The 24,548-nt window shown below is 43.3% G+C and overlaps 2 protein-coding genes across 4 annotated transcripts in view; both read left to right on the forward strand.

The window, feature by feature from the left end:
* The first annotated feature begins 6,536 nt into the window (after positions 1–6,536).
* LOC121539153 (cytochrome c oxidase subunit 7A2, mitochondrial) lies at positions 6,537–10,302 on the forward strand. Its single transcript, XM_041847439.1, has 4 exons — positions 6,537–6,677; positions 8,804–8,893; positions 9,778–9,862; positions 10,081–10,302. Exons 1-4 carry the CDS (start codon positions 6,660–6,662, stop codon positions 10,134–10,136), a joined length of 249 nt encoding a protein of 82 aa, XP_041703373.1. The 5' UTR covers positions 6,537–6,659; the 3' UTR covers positions 10,137–10,302.
* A 1,576-nt stretch (positions 10,303–11,878) lies between these two features.
* Positions 11,879–24,548, forward strand: part of LOC121539152 (collagen alpha-1(XII) chain) — a 113,745-nt gene continuing 101,075 nt past the window's right edge. Inside the window, exons 1-6 of one of the 3 annotated variants that reach the window (XM_041847438.2) lie at positions 11,879–12,547; positions 13,528–13,633; positions 16,941–17,057; positions 17,177–17,320; positions 22,821–22,877; positions 23,869–24,132. In XM_041847438.2, the coding sequence (XP_041703372.2) occupies positions 13,564–13,633; positions 16,941–17,057; positions 17,177–17,320; positions 22,821–22,877; positions 23,869–24,132 (652 nt within the window). In that variant the 5' untranslated portion in view covers positions 11,879–12,547; positions 13,528–13,563. The remainder of the gene's footprint in view (positions 12,548–13,527; positions 13,634–16,940; positions 17,058–17,176; positions 17,321–22,820; positions 22,878–23,868; positions 24,133–24,548) is intronic. The other 2 variants (XM_041847437.2, XM_045214872.1) reach the window with 2 other exon arrangements.

The raw sequence follows: 24,548 nt of genomic DNA on the forward strand, positions 1-24,548 counted from the left end.
CATGAGTAAACTTTAAATATACAACATTATTCATGAACAAAACACTGTGTGTATGATTTTGTGCTGGAAGGAATCTAACATTTTTTCTAAAGACAACAGAAAAAGTGTGCCTACCTCTCATAGTGCATAAAAATTATTTGAGCATGAGCATGCAGGGCAAAACGTAAGTACACACTCTCCTATTCCCAGGATGCAGGCATGCATAATAACAAATCAACATGCTATATTAATATATGAACACAGTGAAATTCACAAAGTACTTTAACAACTGTTACACTAACATTAATGATATGCAGGTCAATCTCTCATGGCTCAAAGTGGAAGAGAGATTGACGTCATCACTCCTTGTTTTTGTAAGAAGTGTTGACAAGCTGAATGTACAGAGCTGTCTGTTTAAACTACTAGCCCACAGCTCAGACACCCACGCATACCCCACAATACATGCCACCAGAGGTCTCTTCACAATCTCCAAGTCCAGAACAGACTATGGGAGACGCACAGTACTACATACAGCCATGACAACATGGAACTCTATTCCACATCAGGTAACTGATGCAAGCAGTAGAATCAGATTTAAAAAAACAGGTAAAAAATACACCGTATGGAACAGCAGGGACGGTGAAGAGACACACACAAAGTACAGACACACGCATACGCATACATTGTAATATTGTTGTATGGTGGTATTATACATTTTGTATTGTAGATATGTAGTGGTGTAATAATGTTATATGATGTACTGTTTTATCTTTTGTTTTATATGTAATGTAAGTTGTGACGTCACGAGAGGCTACACAGCTTTCAGCGGGATTGCTCAAGTAGTGCAAGGAGACAAGGTTCAAACAAAACAAGGATTTTATTATAGGTCTTGGGAAATTAACGAAAATATAACAAAATTCTGTTCTCTTGTGGCTCTTTAAGGGTTAACAGTTCAGGGATGTCTCTTCCACATCCAAAATCATAATTCTCACTCGCTCAGATAACTTTTCCCCAGCCTTACTGTAGTCCACGTTGCAGCTAGCGGCCAACCCAGCAAAAAGTCCTTCCAAATGTCTCTCACGTATTTCCCACAGGTGCATATATCCAAAGGTGAGTATTTCCCAAAGGTAAGTATCTCCAAATCCTTATATTCCTCATGGAAGTGGACGTGCAGCACTCTTGTCCTCCAGAGAGCCCAGGTTGGAGACTGTGTCTCTTCCCTTCCCAAACCTTCAGCTCATCAGCTCCTCATTTGTTTCAGCTAGCGTGGGAAGATTGGCCATAGAGGGGTGGGGTTCCCGACCATACCAGCAGATGGAGCCATAGCTGTCTGGGTTTGCAGCCACCTCAGGGGGATGTAACGTCCCTCCAGGACACAGCCTCTCGTGACATCACACATCCCCTCCTCGGGACCGACGTCCTCGTCGGGTAAAGGCAGCGAAGAAGGCCTCACGCCGGGAGAGGGCGTCCGCATTGCCGTGGTGCTTGCCAGACTGCTCTCTCTTCAACTCCTCCAACTCTAGGACCAGGGACTCAGCCTCCTGTTGTCTCTCCTTGAGTTTCTTACTGAACGCATCAGCCTTGGTTTTAGCAGAGTTTAGCTTCTGTTGAGCAGCTTTCAGTTCCTTCTCTCTCTCTGCCTCCGCATTCTTCATCTTGTTCTCCAACACCTTGTACTTCTCCTCTGCCTTCTTCTGGACCTCCTTACTACTGCGCAGGGTCTCCTCACACTCCTCGATGGTCCTGCGCAGCCTCTCCAGCTCCTCCTGTTGCTTAGGAAGGAGCTCTGTTGGAGTTTAGCCTGGAGGATATCTAACTCTTCTGTCTTCATGTCTAACTGTTGCTTTAACAAACGATACCTCTCAGCGGTCCCCTTCAGACCAGACAGTTCTTTGTCCAGATTCTGTAGCTCCGTCTCTGTGTCGGTCTGGGCACCTGCCATCCCTATCAGAGCCCGGGCGGGAGTGAGTAACTCGGAGGATTGCACCGGAGCCTTCCCAGGATGAGTCTTGCCTCTCCGTTTCCGAGGTACTCGGGTTATCCTCTCCTGAGACTCTCTCCAGAGTGGGTAAAAGGCTGGGCAGTCTCGTCCAATTAGGACAGGGACGGGGAGGGAATCAACCACCCCCGCCGTCGTGTGTATGGTTCCCCGTGTGCTGGTCATTGTAAGTTCAGTAATGGGGTATTCTCTGGTGTCCCCATGGACACAGGAAACTGGGAGGACTTTCCCCGGGGGTCAGACACGTTGGGCCCACCAAATCCTTACGCACCAGGGTGGCCCGGCTACCAGAATCCAGTAAGGCCTCCACATCATGGTGATTCACAGTTACCGGGCAGGTGGGGGGGTCGATCTGGGCCGCCATCTACGACTCCCAAGAGCGAGGCAAAAGCGGTGTGTGGGTGCTGAGCTGGAGGACTCCGCAGTGGGCATAGGTTCATCGGCTGGTTTCCCACACTGCCAGGAGATATGTCCCATCTCCCCACACCGGTAACACTGTCGAGTTTTCCCCTCCTGGTGTACTCTTCTTGGACCCGCCTGGTTTCTGGCTCCCCCTGGAGCCGGGATAAGTCCTGACGTGGCTGGGTTCGAGACCTTGGGGTCCTTTGGACGGGTTCTTCCCATTTGTGGTGGGGCCGCACTCCTGGGGTCTTTTCGGAAGCATTCAGCATCTCCGCTGTGGCCTGGTACTTTTCCACAGCTTCCACGGTCAGATCAGCCGTGGTCAAGGCCTGTTGACTGATGAACCGTTTTGCCTCATAAGGCAGGGCGCGTGGTAACGATCCACCACAACGGCCTCCACCACCGCCGCTGCTGTATTCCTCTGCGGATCCAGCCATTTCCTTGCGATTCGGACAAGTTCATGCATCTGCGCCCGAGGAGGTTGGTCTGGTTGGGAAGGTCCAGCTGTGAGCGCTGGGCCATACCAAACTTTGTGAGTCCATATCTGCTGAGGATCTCAGACTTCAGGGCATCATAGTCAGTAACCTGGTCAGGGCCCAGGTCCCGGACAGCATTCAGCGATTCCCCGGTTAGAAAGGGGGCTAACAGACCAACCCACTGTTGCTTGGGCCAGGCTTCCCTAGTGGCCGTGGCCTCAAATGCATGCAGGTATGCCTCAATGTCATCGGTAGCTCCCATCTTAGATATAAAGTCACTTGCCTTTATTGGCGGGTATTTTGGACCACCCTCTGTCTCTGCAACTGCAATTCCTCTGCCTTCAGAAGGTTGGCTTTCTTTTGCTCCTCCAAGAGAGCCACGTTTGCTTGCATCTGGGCTTGCTGGCCAGCAACAAGGGCTTTCAATATGTCCTCCATTTCAGTCGGGCGGGGAGCCTACGGCCAACTTGGAAAACTGGGTGATCAAACCTTCGGTATCCTCCTCTGACATGCACTATTAACGCTTGAGCGTGCCCGTATTCTCCACCATCTGTGACGTCACGAGAGGCTACACAGCTTTCAGCGGGATTGCTCAAGTAGTGCAAGGAGACAAGGTTCAAACAAAACAAGGATTTTATTATAGGTCTTGGGAAATTAACGAAAATATAACAAAATTCTGTTCTCTTGTGGCTCTTTAAGGGTTAACAGTTCAGGGATGTCTCTTCCACATCCAAAATCATAATTCTCACTCGCTCAGATAACTTTTTCCCCAGCCTTACTGTAGTCCACGTTGCAGCTAGCGGCCAACCCAGCAAAAAGTCCTTCCAAATGTCTCTCACGTATTTCCACAGGTGCATATATCCAAAGGTGAGTATTTCCCAAAGGTAAGTATCTCCAAATCCTTATATTCCTCATGGAAGTGGACGTGCAGCACTCTTGTCCTCCAGAGAGCCCAGGTTGGAGACTGTGTCTCTTCCCTTCCCAAACCTTCAGCTCATCAGCTCCTCATTTGTTTCAGCTGCGTGGGAAGATTGGCCATAGAGGGGTGGGGTTCCCGACCATACCAGCAGATGGAGCCATAGCTGTCTGGGTTTGCAGCCACCTCAGGGGGATGTAACGTCCCTCCAGGACACAGCCTCTCGTGACATCACAAAGTGCTTTAATGTGTTTGGACCCCAGGAAGAGTAGCTGCTGCCTTGGCAGCACCTAATGGGGATCCCTAATAAATACAAATGTAAAATGATACAAAATATTTGATTGTCCAGCCTTCACACAAAGCAACCAATGAACATATCGTAACAATTTCTGGTCGTCACTAGTTACCACAGCCACAAAGTCATAGTTATGGCTAAACTCAGGGACGGCCTGTTCAATAGGGCGATATGGGCGACGCACTGCCAAACGGGAAAAGGAAGGGATTTTTTTTCTAATCAATTATATCACGGCAACAGTAGTTATCAGTGTTCTAATCTGATCTGACTGCCACTAAATGTCAAATCAGGCTAAAGTCGTGCTTCAAATGGCCCCGCCCGTTTTTGGGGCGATTTCAGTCAGGTTGAAAATCGCCCAGAAGTCTCTCATAGCCTGTCATGTAAAATCTATTTTTTCAAATTTCAAAGCTTTCAATACAATCTCTATGGGTGTCTTAGGGCTTGCACTTACGCGCTTTCGTCATACGTGACGTAACCATGAACGTAACTAAGAAAATAGCGGCTAGCAGCGTCTCTGTTGCGACCTGCAGTGTGGCGTTATCTTATGTTTTTAATTTGTACACTTAGTGGCGTTATTTTATGTTTTTAATTTGTACACTTAGTTTACAAACATTCTGCCAACCATGGATTTCCAGTGGTGGGTTTTGGACTGATCTTGTTGATCGTGTACATACCCGCTACGAACGGACTAAATAATGAAAACGCTGCTGGCAGCGGAATCCAATACAGCTGGGAGACTTGGCTGGATGACAGAGTCCCGGACAGAGAAGTGGAGCCGGCCGGCTTCACCCTGGTCAGAGCGGACCGCGATCCTGGTAAGAGAGCGACTCTGTACCCCCGACATTGAACTGCTTTCTGTGTCACTGCGACCTTACTATCTGCCCCGTGAGTTCCCCCCAATTGTTTGTTACCGTTGTGTACTGTTGATAATCACAAGTTTACTGGAGAACTGAGACCAAGTAGAGACTTTGGACAGGGTGGATATGGTATAATAAAGGCAGTTTATTCAGAGGTAAAGATATCTGGAATCGCGTGCACGGACTCGTTCGTCAAACTCTTAGGGAGCTATCTGAAGAGAGCCCCGAAAACATTGTGTGCAGACATTTTATACAATAAATGATGTAGGTTGAATCTAGTAGTTCTGATCTTCTGATTGGTCCTGATGAGTTGGGCGAGGTCCCCTCCACTGTTGCATTGGCTCTGAGTCGGGTTCTCTGTCTTCAAATGTTCAGCCTAAAGAGAGGGGATTTTTGTGTGTGTGTGTGTGTGTGTTTAACAGTGATGATGTGTGTGTGTGTGTGTGTTATCAGTGATGAGTGTGTGTGTGTGTGTGTGTGTGTGTGTGTGTCCTCAGAGCAAGAACTCGTGAGTTGGAAGAACTGAGAGACCTATGGCGTGGGTGTTGTCCTTGGCCACCTGCTGACAAGGCTGACAAGATAGGACTCTTTTGTCCATTGTTATAGGATAGGAACAGCATTGATTGAAAACAAACGCCCAACACAAAATGGGTCATGCACAAGATTTTAGTCAGACCAAGCTATAACATTATATATTTACTACGACAGTACATTCAACCAAAAGCTAATATAACAAAGGCATCAGAGATTATTTATAATCTGTCACAGAAACTGGAATCCATCTCCCCAGATCAGTCAATAAATGCTTCTGGTATTGACTTATATGCTGCCCCTGTCTTCATGTTGTTGCTGGACATATCTTTTTTAAAATGTGTGTAGGTCACCTAAATCATCAGAAAAATTGCCCCTCCTGAGAATTTTTTCAGGAGCCGCCACTGGCTAAAATGCACCTCGTTCTAAAATGTATCTTCTTAAAATCTGATTTTAAACCTAACCCTAACCACGCTGCTAACCGTATGCCTAACTCTAACCTTAAATTAAGACCAAAAAGGTAATTTTGTTTTCATTCATTTATACGATTTTGGCTTTGTGGCTGTGGTAGCCTCAGCGTGATTTTGGAGGTATGGCAACGCGAGACTATGGCTATTAGTGACAAATATGATGGAAATACTGACAAGATACATGTCTCTCCGCCCTAATAATGGAAGTCGTTGTCCGCAAGCGGCACGGCGGGATGTCTAGCTTCCGGATGTCTAGCATCATATTCGATGAGGGTTGGTGACGTCAACCGCCTGTATTCTGTGGAGAGAGACGCTATGCTACTAGCCTCAAATCATGAATATGCATAGCCATCTCCAGACAACTCCCATATAAATTGTTTTTTTCTCAGAGTTGCCGGGATGTCACGTGTCCTACTTATATTAGTACACTCGTAACACCTTACGCATTACGGAACTTCCATTAGATCAAATGAACCTCACGTAGCAAATATGCCATTATTTTTTGGGGGACCAAATTCAACTCTGACTTCCATACAAAAACTCCTTGCTTGGTGGGCGAAACAACGCCACCTGCTGGAGGGAGACACATTTCCGCCGAGTTGGGCTTCTCTCATCCTCTTCCTCTCTAGTGACAACCGCAATTTCTTCGCCGTAAAGAATCTTGGGATATCACCGGAAGCACAGTAGCTAGGTTTTCAAAGTGTCCTTGTGCACTCACCTAGAAATTTACTAAAATGTACAGGCAACTTATGGTAAGCGTTCAATTATATTTATTCGACTAATTGTTATGTATTCGTGTAAGCTATTCGATGTTTTATTCTTGGCTATTGCCGTTATCTGGCATGCTTCCTCAAGTGTTAGCTAACCACGCTATGTTGCTAAGCTAGCGTGTAACCGTTAACTAGCTACCCTGTTACATCAGGGTAGTTGGCTTACTAGTTAGCTAGCTACCACCTGATATTTTACGCTTGCTTGACAATCAAGTTAGCCTTCTGATCTAAACACATAGCTGGTGTTTTTATACAGTATATTGTTAACCTAACTAGAATAACCTATGCTAGTTACTAGGTAAGCTAACTAAATGAGTAAGTTATCTAGCTAACTACATAGTAACTATTCAATCAGCTAAACCTAACTTGCCACTTATTCTCTGCCACTGTTGAATTGTCTTCCACAAGTGTAAAGGTCGCATTGACCTAGTCACAATTTTCCTAGCTAACCTATCTAGCTACCAAGTGTTGTAAAAGGTGGCGTTTGCACGTACACTTGTCATGTGCATGGCTATTTTTGGAACAGGGTCCACGTCATCTGACACTTAAATATGCACTATGCAGAAATCGCTCCGCTATTTCCTGGTTGTTAAAATTCTAATTGTTCGCCTAATTTCAGTTTATGTGACGAAACAAGCAGTCATTGTGTAGCGTATAATTGTACCATCTAAACCGCTGTGAAATATATTTTCCATAACCAAAAATATTGTATATTCAGCTGTTTGAAGCTGGTGTAGAACATCGAAAGTAAAAGATGCAGAACCTTCAGCACGGGAAGCATGGACATAGCACACACAGAACAGATCTAACGCTTCTTAGATTTGCTTTCAACGTGAATGAATGATCTATAACTCAAATGTCTATGTGAATTGGGTCAAAAAGTTACATTGTAGCTTTAATGTATGTGTTTGGAGGATAATGGTGCTTTCAAGACAACTGGGAACTCTGTAAAATATTAGGTCAAATCATGGCGTCAGTGATCTTCAGGTCGGAAGGTCGGAGCTCTAGAAAGTTTCCGACTTGGAATAACGAGTTGATGACCGTTCAAAAATATTTTTCCCAGTCTGAGCTTGTTTTTCCCCCGACTTCCCAGTTGTCTTAAACGCTCGGAAGTCGGAGATTTCCGAGTTACCAGTGGTTTTGAATGCGGCATAACTTATGCTCAGCTGTCTAGAATCACAGAACCGGACCGCTGAAGCGCGTAGTGCCTAAAAATCGTCTGTCCTCGGTTGCAACACTCACTACCGAGTACCAAACTGCCTCTGGAAGCCACGTCAGCACAATAACTGTTCGTCGGGAGCTTCATGAAATGGGTTTCCATGGCCGAGCAGCCGGTGTAAAGCTCGCCGCCATTGGAATCTGGAGCAGTGGAAACACGTTCTCTGGAGTGATGAATCACGCTTCACCATCTGGCAGTCCAAAGGACAAATCTGGGTTTGGCCAGGAGAACGCTACCTGCCCGAATGCATAGTACCAACTGTAAAGTTTGGTGGAGGAGGAATAATAGTCTGGGGCTGTTTTTCATGGGTCAGGCTAGGCCCCTTAGTTCCAGTGAAGGGAAATATTAACGCTAATGACATTCTAGAGGATTCTGTGCTTCCAACTTTGTGGCAACAGTTTGGGGAAGGCCCTTTCCTGTTTCAGCATGACAATGCCCCTGTGCACAAAGAGAGGTCCATACAGAAATGGTTTATCGAGATCGGTATGGAAGAACTTGACTGGCCTGCACAGAGTCCTGACCTCAACCCAATCGAACACCTTTGGGATGAATTGGAACGCAAATTGCGAGTCAGGTCTAATCGCCCAACATCAGTGCCCGACCTCACTAATGCTTTTGTGGTTGAATGGAAGCAAGTCCCCGCAGCAATGTTCCAAGATCTAGTGGAAAGCCTTCCCAGAAGCGTGGCTGTTATAGCAGCAAAGGGGGGACCAACTCCATATTAATGCCCATGATTTTGGAATGAGATGTTCGACGAGCAGGTGTCCACATACTTTTGGTCATGTAGTGTAGCTAAGCTAGGCTACTAGTTAGTCCACATGTAAATACTTCAGTAATCATTGACTACGTTTTTTTTTATGGATCTCTTCCTGATCACCTGCATTTTCAGAGTCTTCAGCAGCTGTCCAGGCGGACTATCTCCAGTAGTGCCCGCAGACAGGTGGACAACATGGTCAAGGAGAAGCAGAAGCTGTTCCAGGTAAGCTCTGGGTCCAAGACAGGCAGATGGCGATGGAGCTGAGAGTTCCCCTGAAGAGCAGTGGAAATGTGGAATGGAACACCTGTCTACCGAAGCTCAAAGACTTGTTTTTAAAAGTAGAAGTTGATAATTCTATTCTGGTTTTGTTTACCTCATTTTGACAGTCAACATTTGTGTTAAATCTTGTTTTACCAGTAATGGTGCATTAATGCTAAGGTTAATGTTAAAGTTTGCACTTTATTCTCAGGTTCTGGAAACAGAATCTTATTTTCCCCCCTTTGTAGCCTGAAAGATAAGTATTTATGATGTTTGCTCATAGAGTCACTCTTAGTTTGGGCTGGGCTGACTAATTTTGCATGCAGTGTGATATGCAATCAGCCGATGCAAAATTAGTCTTTTGATATCAATGCTTTGCTGAATCTTGCATAACACCCAGAGGATTTCCATAGCTGACACTTGCCCTGCTTTAAAATGTTAGTGCTAAAGCAATGATTGCTTTTCTGCAATTTGTTGTTGATTTACATCTTAGCCTAAGAAATTCCTGATCCTTTTAAGGTCATAATGTTCATGGTAAGTGTTTCCAGTTGTTTTAGGTTAGGCTATAATATCTCCCAAGCAGCACTTTGCTTTCCAAGAAGTATAAATCTTAATTGGGGTTATAAACGTCTCACAGAATATTTGGGCTTTGCCAGGGCTATTGTAGTGCAGTATGTGCTGATGAATGAAATATTCAACATATTCAGGTGGTGCAAAAGTGCTAAGACCATTTAAAATACGGCCACCCAGGCAGAACCATTTAGTTTTTGGTTCATATACGTTGCTATAAAGGGCTTCTTGGCATACTTCTGAATGTCAGATGATAGGCTCATTTCCTGTTTACACAGGCAGATAACGGGATACCAGTCCATCTGAAGGGAGGAGCCAAGGATGCTATTCTGTACAGGGCAACGATGGCCCTTACAGTCTTTGGTAAGTATGCATTACACTGAAATTGGGTATATGATGTTGTACAGCCCTGATATGACCCTCCTTGAATGTGACATTGATTGTAAGTGCTAATGGAATTTTTACGGCAGGTGATCAAGTAATCTAGATGAAGTCTAACCACAAACAGTCCAGTCGAATGCCAGTTTCACACATTTGCTGCTATGCCTGTTATATAAAAAATCTTTCTCCTCTCTTCACAGGAAGCGGATTTGTCGTGTATGAACTCCTCAATGCAGCAATGCCCAAGAAGGCATGAGTGCCGTTGTCCATCCCTAAATTAATCTTCTCTGTTGTACAGATGTATGATCTGGGAGATTATTTGTCTTGTCAATAATGCCAATATGTTTCATGCATGGGATCAATATTTATTGATTGTACAATTAATGTACCACAGATAATAAAACAACCACAATACAAAGTCATATCCATGTGAATTCACAATCTCAATACATCTGGTCTGATATACAGTGTTATTCTATATTTAAAAAAATAAATGTATTCTATGTCTGTATATAGCAATTCTGTTTTTAGCTGTGATTGTGTACATGAACCAATAGATAAACCATTATATGGGATAAAAGCCCCTGGGCCTATAGGATAATGATCACTTCTGCGCATGTGGTTGACTTTCAATGCACCGCCCAAGATGTATGTCCTGCTTTTAAACACTAGAGGCCCTCACTGATCATGAAATGAGGGACATTTTATCTAGGTAGATTTGGTTTGAGGAAACTGGACTGACAATTTCTGATCCATGAAGATCCATTAATAATGTTTACAATCATCCCAAGAGGGGACACTGCCTCAATGATACCCAAGCTGTTCAAGGCTGTTGATATGGGCTACCCAGTGGTATAATGGTGCCTGGAGAAGTGGGTAAACTCTAATTTTGCACAAAAAAATCATAACTGCCCGCCCAGCGAAGGAAAGGCGCCCTATGGGAAAGATTCGGACCTAAATGGATAAACTGAGTCAGAAATTCACAGGTTTCAAACGTTCCCCATTAAAAAAAAAACATTTTTTACAGAAAAACAAAAAAGTCCATAATGCTTCACATCAGGAGACCACTTTTGAGTAGTTACCCTTTAATTCAACTGTTTGATTAGCAGTGTTTCTGTAGCACATGAGATGGAGTTTGCAAAAATAATGACCACTGGATTGATGCAAATAATCATCATATGATATCATTCTGACAGGTAGGCATGGGCTACTTTGCACCTGGTTAACATTTAATAGAGAAGGTTTTTGTGAAGGCCTTCTATCTACCAGAAAACGGTTAGGCCTATCATTAGCATCGCTGTTCCTTAATTGTTATAAACCTGGAAGTTTTACTTCAAATTATGAAGCATGTCTTACCTTGCTAGCCTATAGCCAAAACCCGACCATAGAAACGTGGAGGCAATTATTTTTATAGACTTACTCATATGCGTTCTCATGTTCTATTGGTTTTCTTTCAACTGTATTTCATTGTATAGTAGCCAAAAGCATTATTCTAATCATATTATTAAACCATTATCAAAGTTCCCTCTCTAACGGATATTTACATCTATGCCCGCTTGCATGTGAGGTGCGCATTTCAGAATGGTGTTTTCCGGATAATTGCATTTTGGAATATTCACGTGTAGGCCTACTGCCGTGTGTTCATTGCTGCGCCTAAAATGTGAAGAAATAATAGTTGATGAACATTTTAACATTTACGTCATTTAGCAGACGCTCTTATCCAGAGCGACTTACAAATTTAAGATCAACATTCCGATCTGTTCCATCAGCCCTATTAATTTTACGGTGTATACATCCACTACACCACTTGGATACGTATTAGTGGGGATTAAGAAGTGAGTATACGCAATGCCCACTGAAAAATATATGGGTATACCCTCTACTACACCACTGGGGCTACCTGTCCTGTAGAATGACTTAATCAAGTGAAATGGTACTAAATAAGTAATATATTTTTATTGTGTGCAGTTGTCATTAAATGTTGGACTATGTTAGTGTGTTTTAACATCGTCTGCTAAATGACTAAAAATGTTTTTAAAAATGTGGTTCAAATGTTATATGTGTAAAAGTTACCCGCAGGTAGTCTATGTTGCCCGGGCGACTGCATCTATTCTCAGAGAGATCCAATAGAAAATCCACGAACGTGTCGTTTGGATAGTAAATTCAACTACTTTTTATTGATTGAACAAGTACTTACACTGAAATAGATAGTAAGTACACAATTTTTAGACCTAATATAGCGTACATTTGAATTTCCTCAGGGTTGTGACCCACAGTCTCCCTGTTAACCCGTTATAGGCACTTAAAACAGAAGATCGTGATGTGCATAGGAATGCAGAAAAAATGCAGGTTCCCGAAGTGTGTTCCCACTGGAGGATGTTTCATATATCAAACCATGGCAAGGTTTACCAGTGGAGTTTTTGTAAGAGTTTATGGCAGTAAAATGAGAGTTGGGAACAGCCCCCTATTAAGTAGCAGATTGTGGAAAGATTCTAACCACTTGGACAGAGACTTCTTTCTTGGACATCTGCTGTTGGAGATTCCAGTAGCCAGCTAGAGGAGAGAAGGGGACACCCAGAGCTCCTAAAAGTTATCTATTCGTTTCTAGAGGGGGAGTCTTCAGGGTGCACTTACATTTTTAGATTTTATTCTGTCCGGATTGACCAGGTGAGCAACAAACATTTTATTTGACCCTGCTGTTGATTAGAAATAATTCAAGATTTATACAAAATAAATGCTTTTCAATAAATAAGACATTGTGCTTAGCTTTATGTGCTATTTATGTGCTTTTTCAAAGACCTGGATGGAGACAGGAATGCAAAGACTGATTTATTTCTGGGAATAACTGCAAGATTAGTGATTTTTTTCACGGAGGGTTAATTCTTCAGATTATAGTTTGTCCAGTGTGGAATCAAGAAGTATACTGTATGAGAGTATGAGCATCAAATGAGTATAGCCTATCCAAAGTAATCAATATATTAGTTGATCATTGGTAAAACATTACTTTAATGCAATGAGACATTTTCTATTGGGCACATTGTTTTGGCAAAAGTTTTTTATTCTACATAATATATTTTTTTTTTATTGATCTATGGGCCTGATGTATATTAAGTTGAAATTCATCCTTGCCTATAAGGGCCACTTTTGATGGTCTTTGGAGCCAAATATATCTGAATGAAATGGTCCTCCATTTGGAGTATGAGCTCCTGTGCCACTAGTCGGGGCGCACAACCTGTCAGTATTTTGTACGACCAGTAGCCTATTTCTGATATTCCAGGCAGGATAGCTTTTGACGAAATTCTCATCCGTTTTCAATGTCTAACCTATATGACAGGTTGAATTATGATTAAATGATTTATTAACAGTGAGTGAACGAAATAGTTTTTTTAGGCTACTTATGCTTAATAACGAATATAGTTCCGAAATAGTGATGATATTTGTTGAGACATATAGGCCTACTTTTTTCTCTTTTTTCTTTGAACCAAATTTTTCCAGACTGTGGGTTAGGTAAATTCCTCCACTGGCAGATGCCCTTTCAGTCACGCAAATGTAATCTATTCCTTTTCAAGGCTCGTGACTTTCTGTCCACTCTCTTCCCAAGGCTACACTAAATGGGTTTGACTATTTGAACGCAACTCTCTCCTCAGATTGATTAATGTGCTGCTGATTCATAACGTCTAAAAATGAAGATACGGCTGTCACTGGCCGTGGCCGCCTTCGTTGCAGTGTTATTCAACGCCGTTGAAGCTCAAGGTAAATGTCCCTTTCCCCTATCATCCCTCCTGCCGAACCTTTTCATATACCCATCTCTCTCTCTCTCTCTCTTGCTCTCTCTCTCTAGCTCTAGTTGTTTGATTACAGGATTCAGGGTGTAGGGTTTTTATTGTGTGTGGGCTGACTATCACATGGAAACAACTCTAATGCATTGTACAGTATGATTAATAAAATGATACCCAGTTATGTGTGTATTTTGCTTGATTTGACTTGTCCTGAACCTCTTCTCTTGCTCTGTGATGTAACATGAGTTATTTCAGAATAGTTACAATTAAATTAACTCAATCTTGGTACATGTATATAATCTATTCTAAATTAGTTTTTCTAATTATGATAGGACATATATAAACTCTGTCACGAAACCAAAATCAGGAAATGTCTCCAACGATGCCAATGAGAAATCAGGGACTCTGTAATGTACAGTATGTGCAGCCATATGTGACATTACCATCTCAAAAGTTGAATCTGACTCTTATGTTGATGTCAGAGTCCACACAGGGCTATGGAACCATCATGTGTTACCATAGTCTTATTGACATTATGGTTCGGTAAAAGAATCCAGGACCCAATAATAATTCCTTCATTGAAAATTGAAAAATATTTTCCAATGATGTGTTCTCAAACAAAAGTACACTAAAAAGAAGTAGAACTAAAATCATTTCATGGTTTAGTTATTTCCCTCTGTAATTATGTTAACTAAAATGAAGTTACATTAGCTGTTCTAGATTTGAGTCTTTCTCATATTTCGATCGCCAAACAAAATAAGTGGTCATGACATGATCATTTGTAGAAATGTGAGTTCATGGTTTGAATATCCCTAATGTTCAAAAACTTGAAAATTCAATTCTTATGTTTTTTAAAAGTGTAAAAACATTTTCTGACCAAAGACAGAAACCCAAAATGGAAATGCCAAATGGAAAGTTCTGATTATTTCCCCTGAATGCTTTTTTGGGGAGTCCAATGTCTACTCCCATATATCTTCACTAACGGAATGGAAAGATGTAATATGAGAATCGCAAATTAATCCTCAGACAAAGACAAAGAGCCTTTTTAGGCTTCTTGCGGGCATTCTCGAAAACGCTGAGTTGCAATCCATATGGAAAGTGAATATGTAGTAATGTTTGTCAGTACATGTTGCGAAATTACTTTGGCATCTGTTCTGCCTCTTTTGGAGAGTCATAGCTCTTTCCTCTGAATGACTGACTGGCTGTAGACTGAGGTTACTGACAGTAGCCAGAGTCTGGCCCATGGGAAAGGCAGAGGTGTCCTCTGGTCAGGCAGGGTGCTGTGATATGCATCCACATCTGTTGAGGGAACTCGACAAAAAAATATCCACCAATGTTTATTGTGATTATATTATATCTTCAATGCTTTTTAAAAATGTCTTGTTTTAGAAAATTACATTTAAATGCAAGATGAGAAGATTGAACAGAAAATGTGCGCGGTAACAACTGTGTTTCCAACTATTTGCGACTTTTTGTACAACAATGTTCAAACAGCTTGAGCAAAGTGACAGTTCTTTGCTCTTGTGAGAGAAGACAACATCCCTACCCACTTTCCTTACCCAACTCCCCTCCCCATCTCCCCCCCCCCATCTCCCCTCCCCATCTCCCCTTCACTCACCTCGCCGCCCTACCCCCAAGTGGGTTCATTTATTATTGTTCAGAGACTTTCTTGGAGACATGAGGGGAGCTTTCCCAGGCCCCCTGAATTGATGTCAGGTTGGTGATCCTCCTTTACCGTGTACCAATAACAGCTTTGGCTCAAGTCCTAGTTTTTGTCTGCCTGTGCATTCAGTGTGTCCTGAGCTGTGGCTTTCTCAGTGGGTATTTTACAATGATATTCTTGCATCCCATCCCACTGCCCCTCCTCAACAGCTTGCATGCCACCCACCTACTGACATGGTCTGTAAGGCCAGCCTTTGCATGTATGTCTTCATCACATACTCATCATCATATAGTATGTAGCATATAAGAAGTGCCTATACAGCCATAGGCTAGAGGACTAATAGCCACTCCTACAGCACCTTCATAGATGTTGAGACTTTCTTACATTCTCACAGTTCTAGCTATCTTGTTATTCTGTTTACCCTCAAGTACAAGTTTATATGTCTGTCCAAAACAACAACTAGTACTTTTCTAGTACTAGTACTTAACACTTTTGTTTCCCGTTTAACTGTACTCACGTAAAGGTGAAAGGTCACTCAACACTCAGCTGATCTAAATAGGTTGCATGTGAACCCCCACTGAGGAAGAATATCATTTAAAAATATGTTTATTATCTCTATGTGTGGTCCCTCATGTACATGGAAACTTTCATCCAAATGTCAAGTTGTTCTAAACAACTTTCTCATGTACATATGCATGCATGGTGCTGTGACAACCAGCTCAATGTGGACACGCGTGTTGTCAGATTGCATCTGTTTTTTTGTTTTTTCCCCCAATGTATTTGTACATTATTTTCCTCTGTATCTCAACTCTCTCTTCATTTTGACTGTGTAAGCCAAGCAGTGTCCCATCACCTCATGCCATCTTGTTCACTCTGCCAATGAAAAGAATGTACACAACAGTCTCCCGTGACACATTGTGTATTCTTTTAGCAAGGTTTGCAATGGATGTATGCCAATTACTTGTGCTAGTCTCTAAATATACAAATACTTAACTTCTTTGTCAAAATATGTATATATACTCTGTATATATAACATATGTTGTTAAATTCTCCAAATGCCATCCTCAACATTACCTGGCAATCTTGACTCCATTGTATAATCGATAACGTTGGAATGAAAATGTTGTTGTACTTGTGTGTTGTTCAAATCAACTCCATGACTTGAGAGCAACCTGTTGGTGCTGGTTGGTTGGGCATGCGTGGTAATGACTGCATTTAGCATGTATTGGATGGTTCACTCAATGTTTGTCCTTAGGGGAGTTTTGTGTGGAGTTGGTCTGTATTAATGTCGTGTACTCCAGACTTCCGGTGCTTGAGTTGCTGACTAGGGTTACCTGGTTGTGCAACTCAAACAAATGCCATTTTGTTTTCCAAAATGGCTTATCACACGTTTAAATGTTGTTGTGAGTTTCTTTTTTTGTCACATTTACCATAGATGTGGGTTCTTGTCTCCCTCAACAATGAACGTCTCAACTTCAGTCATGAAGTGTTTATCGTTGGGCTAAATGTGAATGCTTGATATAAAATGCCTTGCTGAAAGAAAATATCAACATTTTTATACTCATACCCATGTTTTGTCATTCATGTAAGTTAACATCAGTTCCTCTTTTGTTTGCAGTGGAGCCCCCCTCAGACTTGAAATTTAAAATTCTAAATGAGAACACAGTGCAAATGTCATGGAGAAAACCATCGCAAAGGATACAGGGCTACAGAATACAAGTTGTATCAGATACAGGTTCGTATATATTGATCTCATCAGTTAATTGATGTTTGCCTTACTAGTTATAGCTTTTCATGCCAAGCTGAATGATAATTTGCACCAATTCTAATGCCAACCCATTCTCTATATACCAGATGAACCAGCCAGAGAGTTTAACCTCCCTGCCACTGCTACAAAGACATCTATCACAGACCTGACTCCTGATCTGGACTACTCAGTGTCAATCAACTCCTATGATGGCATAGAGGAGAGTATACCCATCTTTGGCCAGCTCACTAGTAAGTGCTCAATATTCTGATGCTGTTACAAGGTTAAAAATAACTTGTGTGAAAAATCAGATGGCTTTCCCAAAAGCCTGATATGGACTGATATCAAAAGGGTTTAACCTCAGATCAGATCACTCAGCCATAGGAACAATGGGCCAATTACATAGTTTCAAGCCTCCAGCTGTCTATGGTGTAGCTGCCAAGTGAGATGAAAAACACAATATTTTTTATGGAACAACTGAGAGTTTATAGTGTTAGGTTCTAGACACATCAGAAGAAGGAAATCACATTTGTTTATTGAAACTTGAATCACACTCTGTTTATAGCTAATGAACCAGGAAAAATATGTTTATATGTATGTACAGGGAGGGAAAAAAGTATTTGATCCCCTGCTGATTTTGTACGTTTGCCCACTGACAAAGACATGATCAGTCTATAATTTTAATGGTAGGTTTATTTGAACAGTGAGAGACAGAATAAATAAATAAAAATCCAGAAAAACGCATGTCAAAAATGTTATAAATTGATTTGCATTTTAATGAGGGAAATAAGTATTTGACCCCCTCTCAAACAGAAAGATTTCTGGCTCCCAGGTGTCTTTTATACAGGTAACGAGCTGAGATTAGGAGCACACTCTTAAAGGGAGGCTGACGTTTGACAACTCGAACCTTCAGCTCCCCCACAGATTTTCTATGGGATTAAGGTCTAGAGACTGGCTAGGCCACTCCAGGACCTTAATGTGCTTCTTCTTGAGCCACTCCTTTGTTGCCTTGGCCATGTGTTTTGGGTCATTGTCATGCTGGAATACCCATCCACGACCCATTTTCAATGCCCTAGCTGAGAGAAGGAGGTTCTCACCCAAGATTTGACGGTACATGGCCCCGTCCATCGTCCGTTTGATGCGGTGAAGTTGTCCTGTCCCCTTAGCAGAAAAACACCCCCAATGCATAATGTTTCCACCTCCATGTTTGACGGTGGGGATGGTGTTCTTGGGGTCATAGGCAGAATTCCTCCTCCTCCAAACACGGCGAGTTGAGTTGATGCCAAAGAGCTCGATTTTGGTCTCATCTGACCACAACACTTTCACCCAGTTCTCCTCTGAATCATTCAGATGTTCATTGGCAAACTTCAGACGGGCCTGTATATGTGCTTTCTTGAGCAGGGGGACCTTGCGGGCGCTGCAGGATTTCAGTCCTTCACGGCGTAGTGTGTTACCAATTGTTTTCTTGGTGACTATGGTCCCAGCTGCCTTGAGATCATTGACAAGATCCTCCCGTGTAGTTCTGGGCTGATTCCTCACCGTTCTCATGATCATTGCAACTCCACGAGGTGAGATCTTGCATGGAGCCCCAGGCCGAGGGAGATTGACAGTTCTTTTGTGTTTCTTCCATTTCAAATCAAATCAAATCAAATCAAATTTTATTGGTCACATGCGCCGAATACAACAGGTGCAGACATTACAGTGAAATGCTTACTTACAGCCCTTAACCAACAGTGCATTTATTTTAAACAAAAAAGTAAGAATAAAACAACAACAAAAAAAAGTGTTGAGAAAAAAAAGAGCAGAAGTAAAATAAAGTGACAGTAGGGAGGCTATATATACAGGGGGGTACCGTTGCAGAGTCAATGTGCGGGGGCACCGGCTAGTTGAGGTAGTTGAGGTAATATGTACATGTGGGTAGAGTTAAAGTGACTATGCATAAATACTTAACAGAGTAGCAGCAGCGTAAAAAGGATGGGGTGGGGGGGCAGTGCAAATAGTCCGGGTAGCCATGATTAGCTGTTCAGGAGTCTTATGGCTTGGGGGTAGAAGCTGTTGAGAAGTCTTTTGGACCTAGACTTGGCACTCCGGTACCGCTTGCCGTGCGGTAGCAGAGAGAACAGTCTATGACTAGGGTGGCTGGAGTCTTTGACAATTTTGAGGGCCTTCCTCTGACACCGCCTGGTATAGAGGTCCTGGATGGCAGGAAGCTTTGCCCCAGTGATGTACTGGGCCGTATGCACTACCCTCTGTAGTGCCTTGCGGTCGGAGGCCAAGCAGTTGCCATACCAGGCGGTGATGCAACCAGTCAGGATGCTCTCGATGGTGCAGCTGTAGAATTTTTTGAGGATCTGAGGACCCATGCCAAATCTTTTTAGTCTCCTGAGGGGGAATAGGCTTTGTCGTGCCCGCTTCACGACTGTCTTGGTGTGTTTGGACCATGATAGTTCGTTGGTGATGTGGACACCAAGGAACTTGAAGCTCTCAACCTGTTCCACTACAGCCCCGTCGATGAGAATGGGGGCGTGCTCAGTCCTATTTTTTTCCTGTAGTCCACAATCATCTCCTTTGTCTTGGTCACGTTGAGGGAGAGGTTGTTGTCCTGGCACCACACGGCCAGATCTCTGACCTCCTCCCTATAGGCTGTCTCATCGTTGTCGGTGATCAGGCCTACCACTGTTGTGTCGGCAAACTTAATGATGGTGTTGGAGTCGTGCCTGGCCATGCAGTCATGGGTGAACAGAGAGTACAGGAGGGGACTGAGCACGCACCCCTGAGGGGCCCCCGTGTTGAGGATCAGTGTGGCAGATGTGTTGTTACCTACCCTTACCACCTGGGGGCGGCCCGTCAGGAAGTCCAGGATCCAGTTGCAGAGGGAGGTGTTTAGTCCCAGGATCCTTAGCTTAGTGATGAGCTTAGAGGGCACTATGGTGTTGAATGCTGAGCTGTAGTCAATGAATAGCATTCTCACGTAGGTGTTCCTCTTGTCCAGGTGGGAAAGGGCAGTGTGGAGTGCGATAGAGATTGCATCATCTGTGGATCTGTTGGGGTGGTATGCAAATTGGAGTGGGTCTAGGGTTTCTGGGATAATGCTGTTGATGTGAGCCATGACCAGCCTTTCAAAGCACTTCATGGCTACAGACGTCAGTGCTACGGGTCGGTAGTCATTTAGGCAGGTTATCTTAGAGTCCTTGGGCACGGGGACTATGGTGGTCTGCTTGAAACATGTTGGTATTACAGACTCAGTCAGGGACATGTTGAAAATGTCAGTGAAGACACTTGCCAGTTGGTCAGCACATGCTCGGAGTACACGTCCTGGTAATCCGTCTGGCCCTGCGGCCTTGTGAATGTTGACCTGCTTAAAAGTCTTACTCACATCGGCTATGGAGAGCGTGATCACATAGTCATCCGGAACAGCTGGTGCTCTCATGCATGCTTCAGTGTTGCTTGCCTCGAAGCGAGCATAGAAGTGGTTTAGCTCGTCTGGTAGGCTTGTGTCACTGGGCAGCTCGCGGCTGTGCTTCCCTTTGTAGTCTGTAATAGTTTTCAAGCCCTGCCACATCCGACGAGCGTCAGAGCCAGTGTAGTATGATTCAATCTTAGACCTGTATTGACTCTTTGCCTGTTTGATGGTTCGTCGGAGGTCATAGCGGGATTTCTTATAAGCGTCCGGGTTAGAGTCCCGTTCCTTGAAAGCGGCAGCTCTACCCTTTAGCTCAGTGCGGATGTTTCCTGTAATCCATGGCTTCTGGTTGGGGTATGTACGTACGGTCACTGTGGGGACGACATCATCGATGCACTTATTGATGAAGCCAGTGACTGATGTGGTGTACTCCTCAATGCTGTCTGAAGAATCCCGGAACATGTTCCAGTCTGTGCTAGCAAAACAGTCCTGTAGCTTAGCATCTGCGTCATCTGACCACTTTTTTATTAACCGAGTCACTGGTGCTTCCTGCTTTAGTTTTTGCTTATAAGCAGGAATCAGGAGGATAGAGTTATGGTCAGATTTGCCAAATGGAGGGCGAGGGAGAGCTTTGTATGCGTCTCTGTGTGTGGAGTAAAGGTGGTCTAGAGTTTTTTTCCCTCTGGTTGCACATTTAACATGCTGGTAGAAATTAGGTAGAACGGATTTAAGTTTCCCTGCATTAAAGTCCCCGGCCACTAGGAGCGCTGCATCTGGATGAGCGTTTTCCTGTTGATTAATGGCCTTGTACAACTCATTCAGTGCAATCTTAATGCCAGCATTGGTTTGTGGTGGTAAATAGACAGCTATGAAAAATATAGATGAAAACTCTCTTGGTAAATAGTGTGGTCTACAGCTTATCATAAGATACTCTACCTCAGGCGAGCAAAACCTCGAGACTTCCTTAGTATTTGATTTTGTGCACCAGCTGTTGTTTACAAATATACACAGACCGCCACCCCTTGTCTTACCGGAGTCGGCCGTTCTGTCCTGCCGATGTAGCGTATAGCCCGCTAGCTGAATGTTATCATTGTTGTCGTTCAGCCACGACTCCGTGAAACATAAGATATTACAGTTTTTAATGTCCCGTTGGTAGGATAACCGTAATCTTAAATCGTCCACTTTATTTTCAAAAGATTGAACGTTGGCTAATAGGATTGATGGAAGAGGCAGTTTACTCGCTCGCCGTCGGATCCTTACAAGGCACCCCGATCTTCGTCCGCGATATCTCTGTCTCTTCCTCACGCGAATGACGGGGATTTGGGCCTTGTCGGGTGTCTGTATGATATCCTTCGCGGCCGCCTCGTTGAAGAAAAAATCTTCATCCAATACGAGGTGAGTAACCGCTGTCCTGATATCCAGAAGCTCTTTTTGGTTATAAGAGACGATGGCAGAAACATTATGTACAAAATAAATTACAAATAACGCGGAAAAACACACATAATAGTACAATTGGTTAGAGGGCTGTAAAACGGCAGCCATCTTCTCCGGCGCTGTTAAGGTAATAATCGGTAATAAGGTAATAATCGCACCAACTGTTGTCACCTTCTCACCAAGCTGCTTGGCGATGGACTTGTAGCCCATTCCAGCCTTGTGTAGGTCTACAATCTTGTCCCTGACATCCTTGGAGAGCTCTTTGGTCTTGGCCATGGTGGAGAGTTTGGAATCTGATTGATTGACTGCTTCTGTGGACAGGTGTCTTTTATACAGGTAACAAACTGAGATTAGGAGCACTCCCTTTAAGAGTGTGCTCCTAATCTCAGCTCGTTACCTGTATAAAAGACACATGGGAGCCAGAAATCTTTCTGTTTGAGAGGGGGTCAAATACTTATTTCCCCCATTAAAATGCAAATCAATTTATAACATTTTTGACATGCGTTTTTCTGGATTTTGTTTTTGTTGTTATTCTGTCTCTAACTGTTCAAATAAACCTACCATTACAATTATAGACTGATCATTTCTTTGTCAGTGGTCAAACGTACAAAATCAGCAGGGGATCAAATACTTTTTTCTCTCACTGTAGCTCAGTTGGTAGAGCATGGCACTTGCAACGCCAGGGTTGTGGGTTTCGATTCCCACGGGGGGGCCAGTATGAAAACAAAACAAAAAAACAAAACATGTATGCACTCACTAACTGTAAGTCGCTCTGGATAAGAGCGTCTGCTAAATGACTAAAATGTAAAATATCCCATTGAATAGGCTTGATGATGTGTTGATTGTCTTGGGTCATACATGGCATATGGCACACAGGATGTCATGATAACAGTTCAAGTTCTTTTGTGTTTCAGTTCAATCCAGTAACACAAGTGGAACAGCAAGGAGGCCGCAGACTTCAGATGCAATCAGTAAGAATGTTTATCTCAATGTCAACCAATCTCCTCAATGCCCATTGCCTGTCAACTTAGCAGTACCATTTTTGCCAGTACATTTTTTGTGTTTTTCCATGGACTTCCATCATAATCATAATATTCTTCACTGGAATAATTTCCTAAGCCTCAAATACCCCTTCTGTACTGATGAGTTGTCACAGTGTGAGCAGACAGGGGGTCCGACAGTGGCTGAGAATGTACATACTAGTTTGTAATTGAAAACAGTCTTCACATTGAGGCAAACGGGTTCCTTTTGTGCTCCCATAATCCAAAGAGAGGGATGACGTCACTGTCGTGCCAGCTCTGTGCATGTCCGTCCTTTAAATTAAATGTTGAAAGAAGTGGAAAGGATTACCGCTCTGACCAGAAGTCCTTTTACTGGAGTTCTGTGCCTCTCCATGAGTCCAGTCTGTGGATTGACAGGGAGACACGCTCACTTTTCCCCACCATGTACGATTTGGGTGGAAATTGAACCCAGAAGTCCAGAAAAAACCTTTGCTCCTAGCAGCTATTTCTGGCAGAACTTTCTTAGCACTCTCAGAATTGACCTAATTGTCAAGCTAAATCCGTAGAATATTTGATGTTTTATCAAGAAATCTTCAAAAGGTGAGAATAACAAGATGTGAGAAGCACATACGGATATAGAGTCAAATAGACCTAGGGGATCTAAGATTCAAGACATTCATAGAAGTCTTGCCAATTATTGCATCTTGGATGTTCCAGAGAATCTGATGGATCTGTGATTTAAAAACCCACCAGGGTTTGAAAACATAAAACCGAACAACACCGCTGAAAATTTCAGTGATTATTTGGTCCATAAAAACACATTTTTGTCTTCATGACTGTTGGAATATCATCTGTCAAATATTTTTAGTAGAGTACCGAAAAGGTGCACCAATCTGCCAGATTGTATTCAGACAATGAATTGTGTTCCCTCTCTCCCCCATCCCCCACTCCACCCCTCCAGAGTGTTCAGTCAGTGCCATAGCAGACCTAGTCTTCCTGGTGGATGGCTCCTGGAGCGTTGGCAGGGAAAACTTCAAGCACATCCGCAGCTTCATCAGTGCCTTGGCTGGTGCCTTCGACATCGGAGAGGACAAGACCAGGGTGGCTGTGGTCCAGTACAGCACAGACACCCGCACTGAGTTCCTCCTCAACCGCCACTCCAAACGAGGAGAGCTGCTCAAAGCCATCAACACCCTGCCCTACAAGGGAGGAAACACCATGACAGGTATACATGATAGGTGTGAGTAAACAGTCTACTTGGACAGGGCCCTGTGTAGCTCAGTTGGTAGAGCATGGCGCTTGCAACGCCAGGGTTGTGGGTTTGATTCCCACGGGGGGCCAGTACAAAAAAATAAATATGTATGCACTCGCTAACTGTAAGTCGCTCTGGATAAGAGCGTCTGCTAAATGACTAAAATGTAAAATGTAAATGTTTGATCCCTTACAGTGAGTGCATGGATATCCTGTAGATCATTTGTAAATTCTTGTTGGACCGAATCTTAACTTGAGATCTGTGTGTGTAACTAGAACATTAGTGCCAATCTTCCATTTTCTGTTCTGGTTACGTGCTTGTTCTGAAAGTAGGCTTCTGTCCACAGACAGGAAATGTTATCTTCTGCTGAAATGCTATTTTCTTAAAGG

The sequence above is a fragment of the Coregonus clupeaformis genome, unplaced genomic scaffold (assembly GCF_020615455.1).
Source record: "Coregonus clupeaformis isolate EN_2021a unplaced genomic scaffold, ASM2061545v1 scaf0329, whole genome shotgun sequence".
Lineage (NCBI taxonomy): Eukaryota > Metazoa > Chordata > Actinopteri > Salmoniformes > Salmonidae > Coregonus > Coregonus clupeaformis.

Bases quoted from the DNA above. Each gene is read 5' to 3' on its own strand.
- LOC121539153 (XM_041847439.1), top strand. The intron at 8,894-9,777 runs GTAAGCTCTGGG...CTGTTTACACAG, and splicing joins AGAAGCAGAAGCTGTTCCAG to GCAGATAACGGGATACCAGT. The intron at 9,863-10,080 runs GTAAGTATGCAT...CTCTCTTCACAG, and splicing joins GATGGCCCTTACAGTCTTTG to GAAGCGGATTTGTCGTGTAT.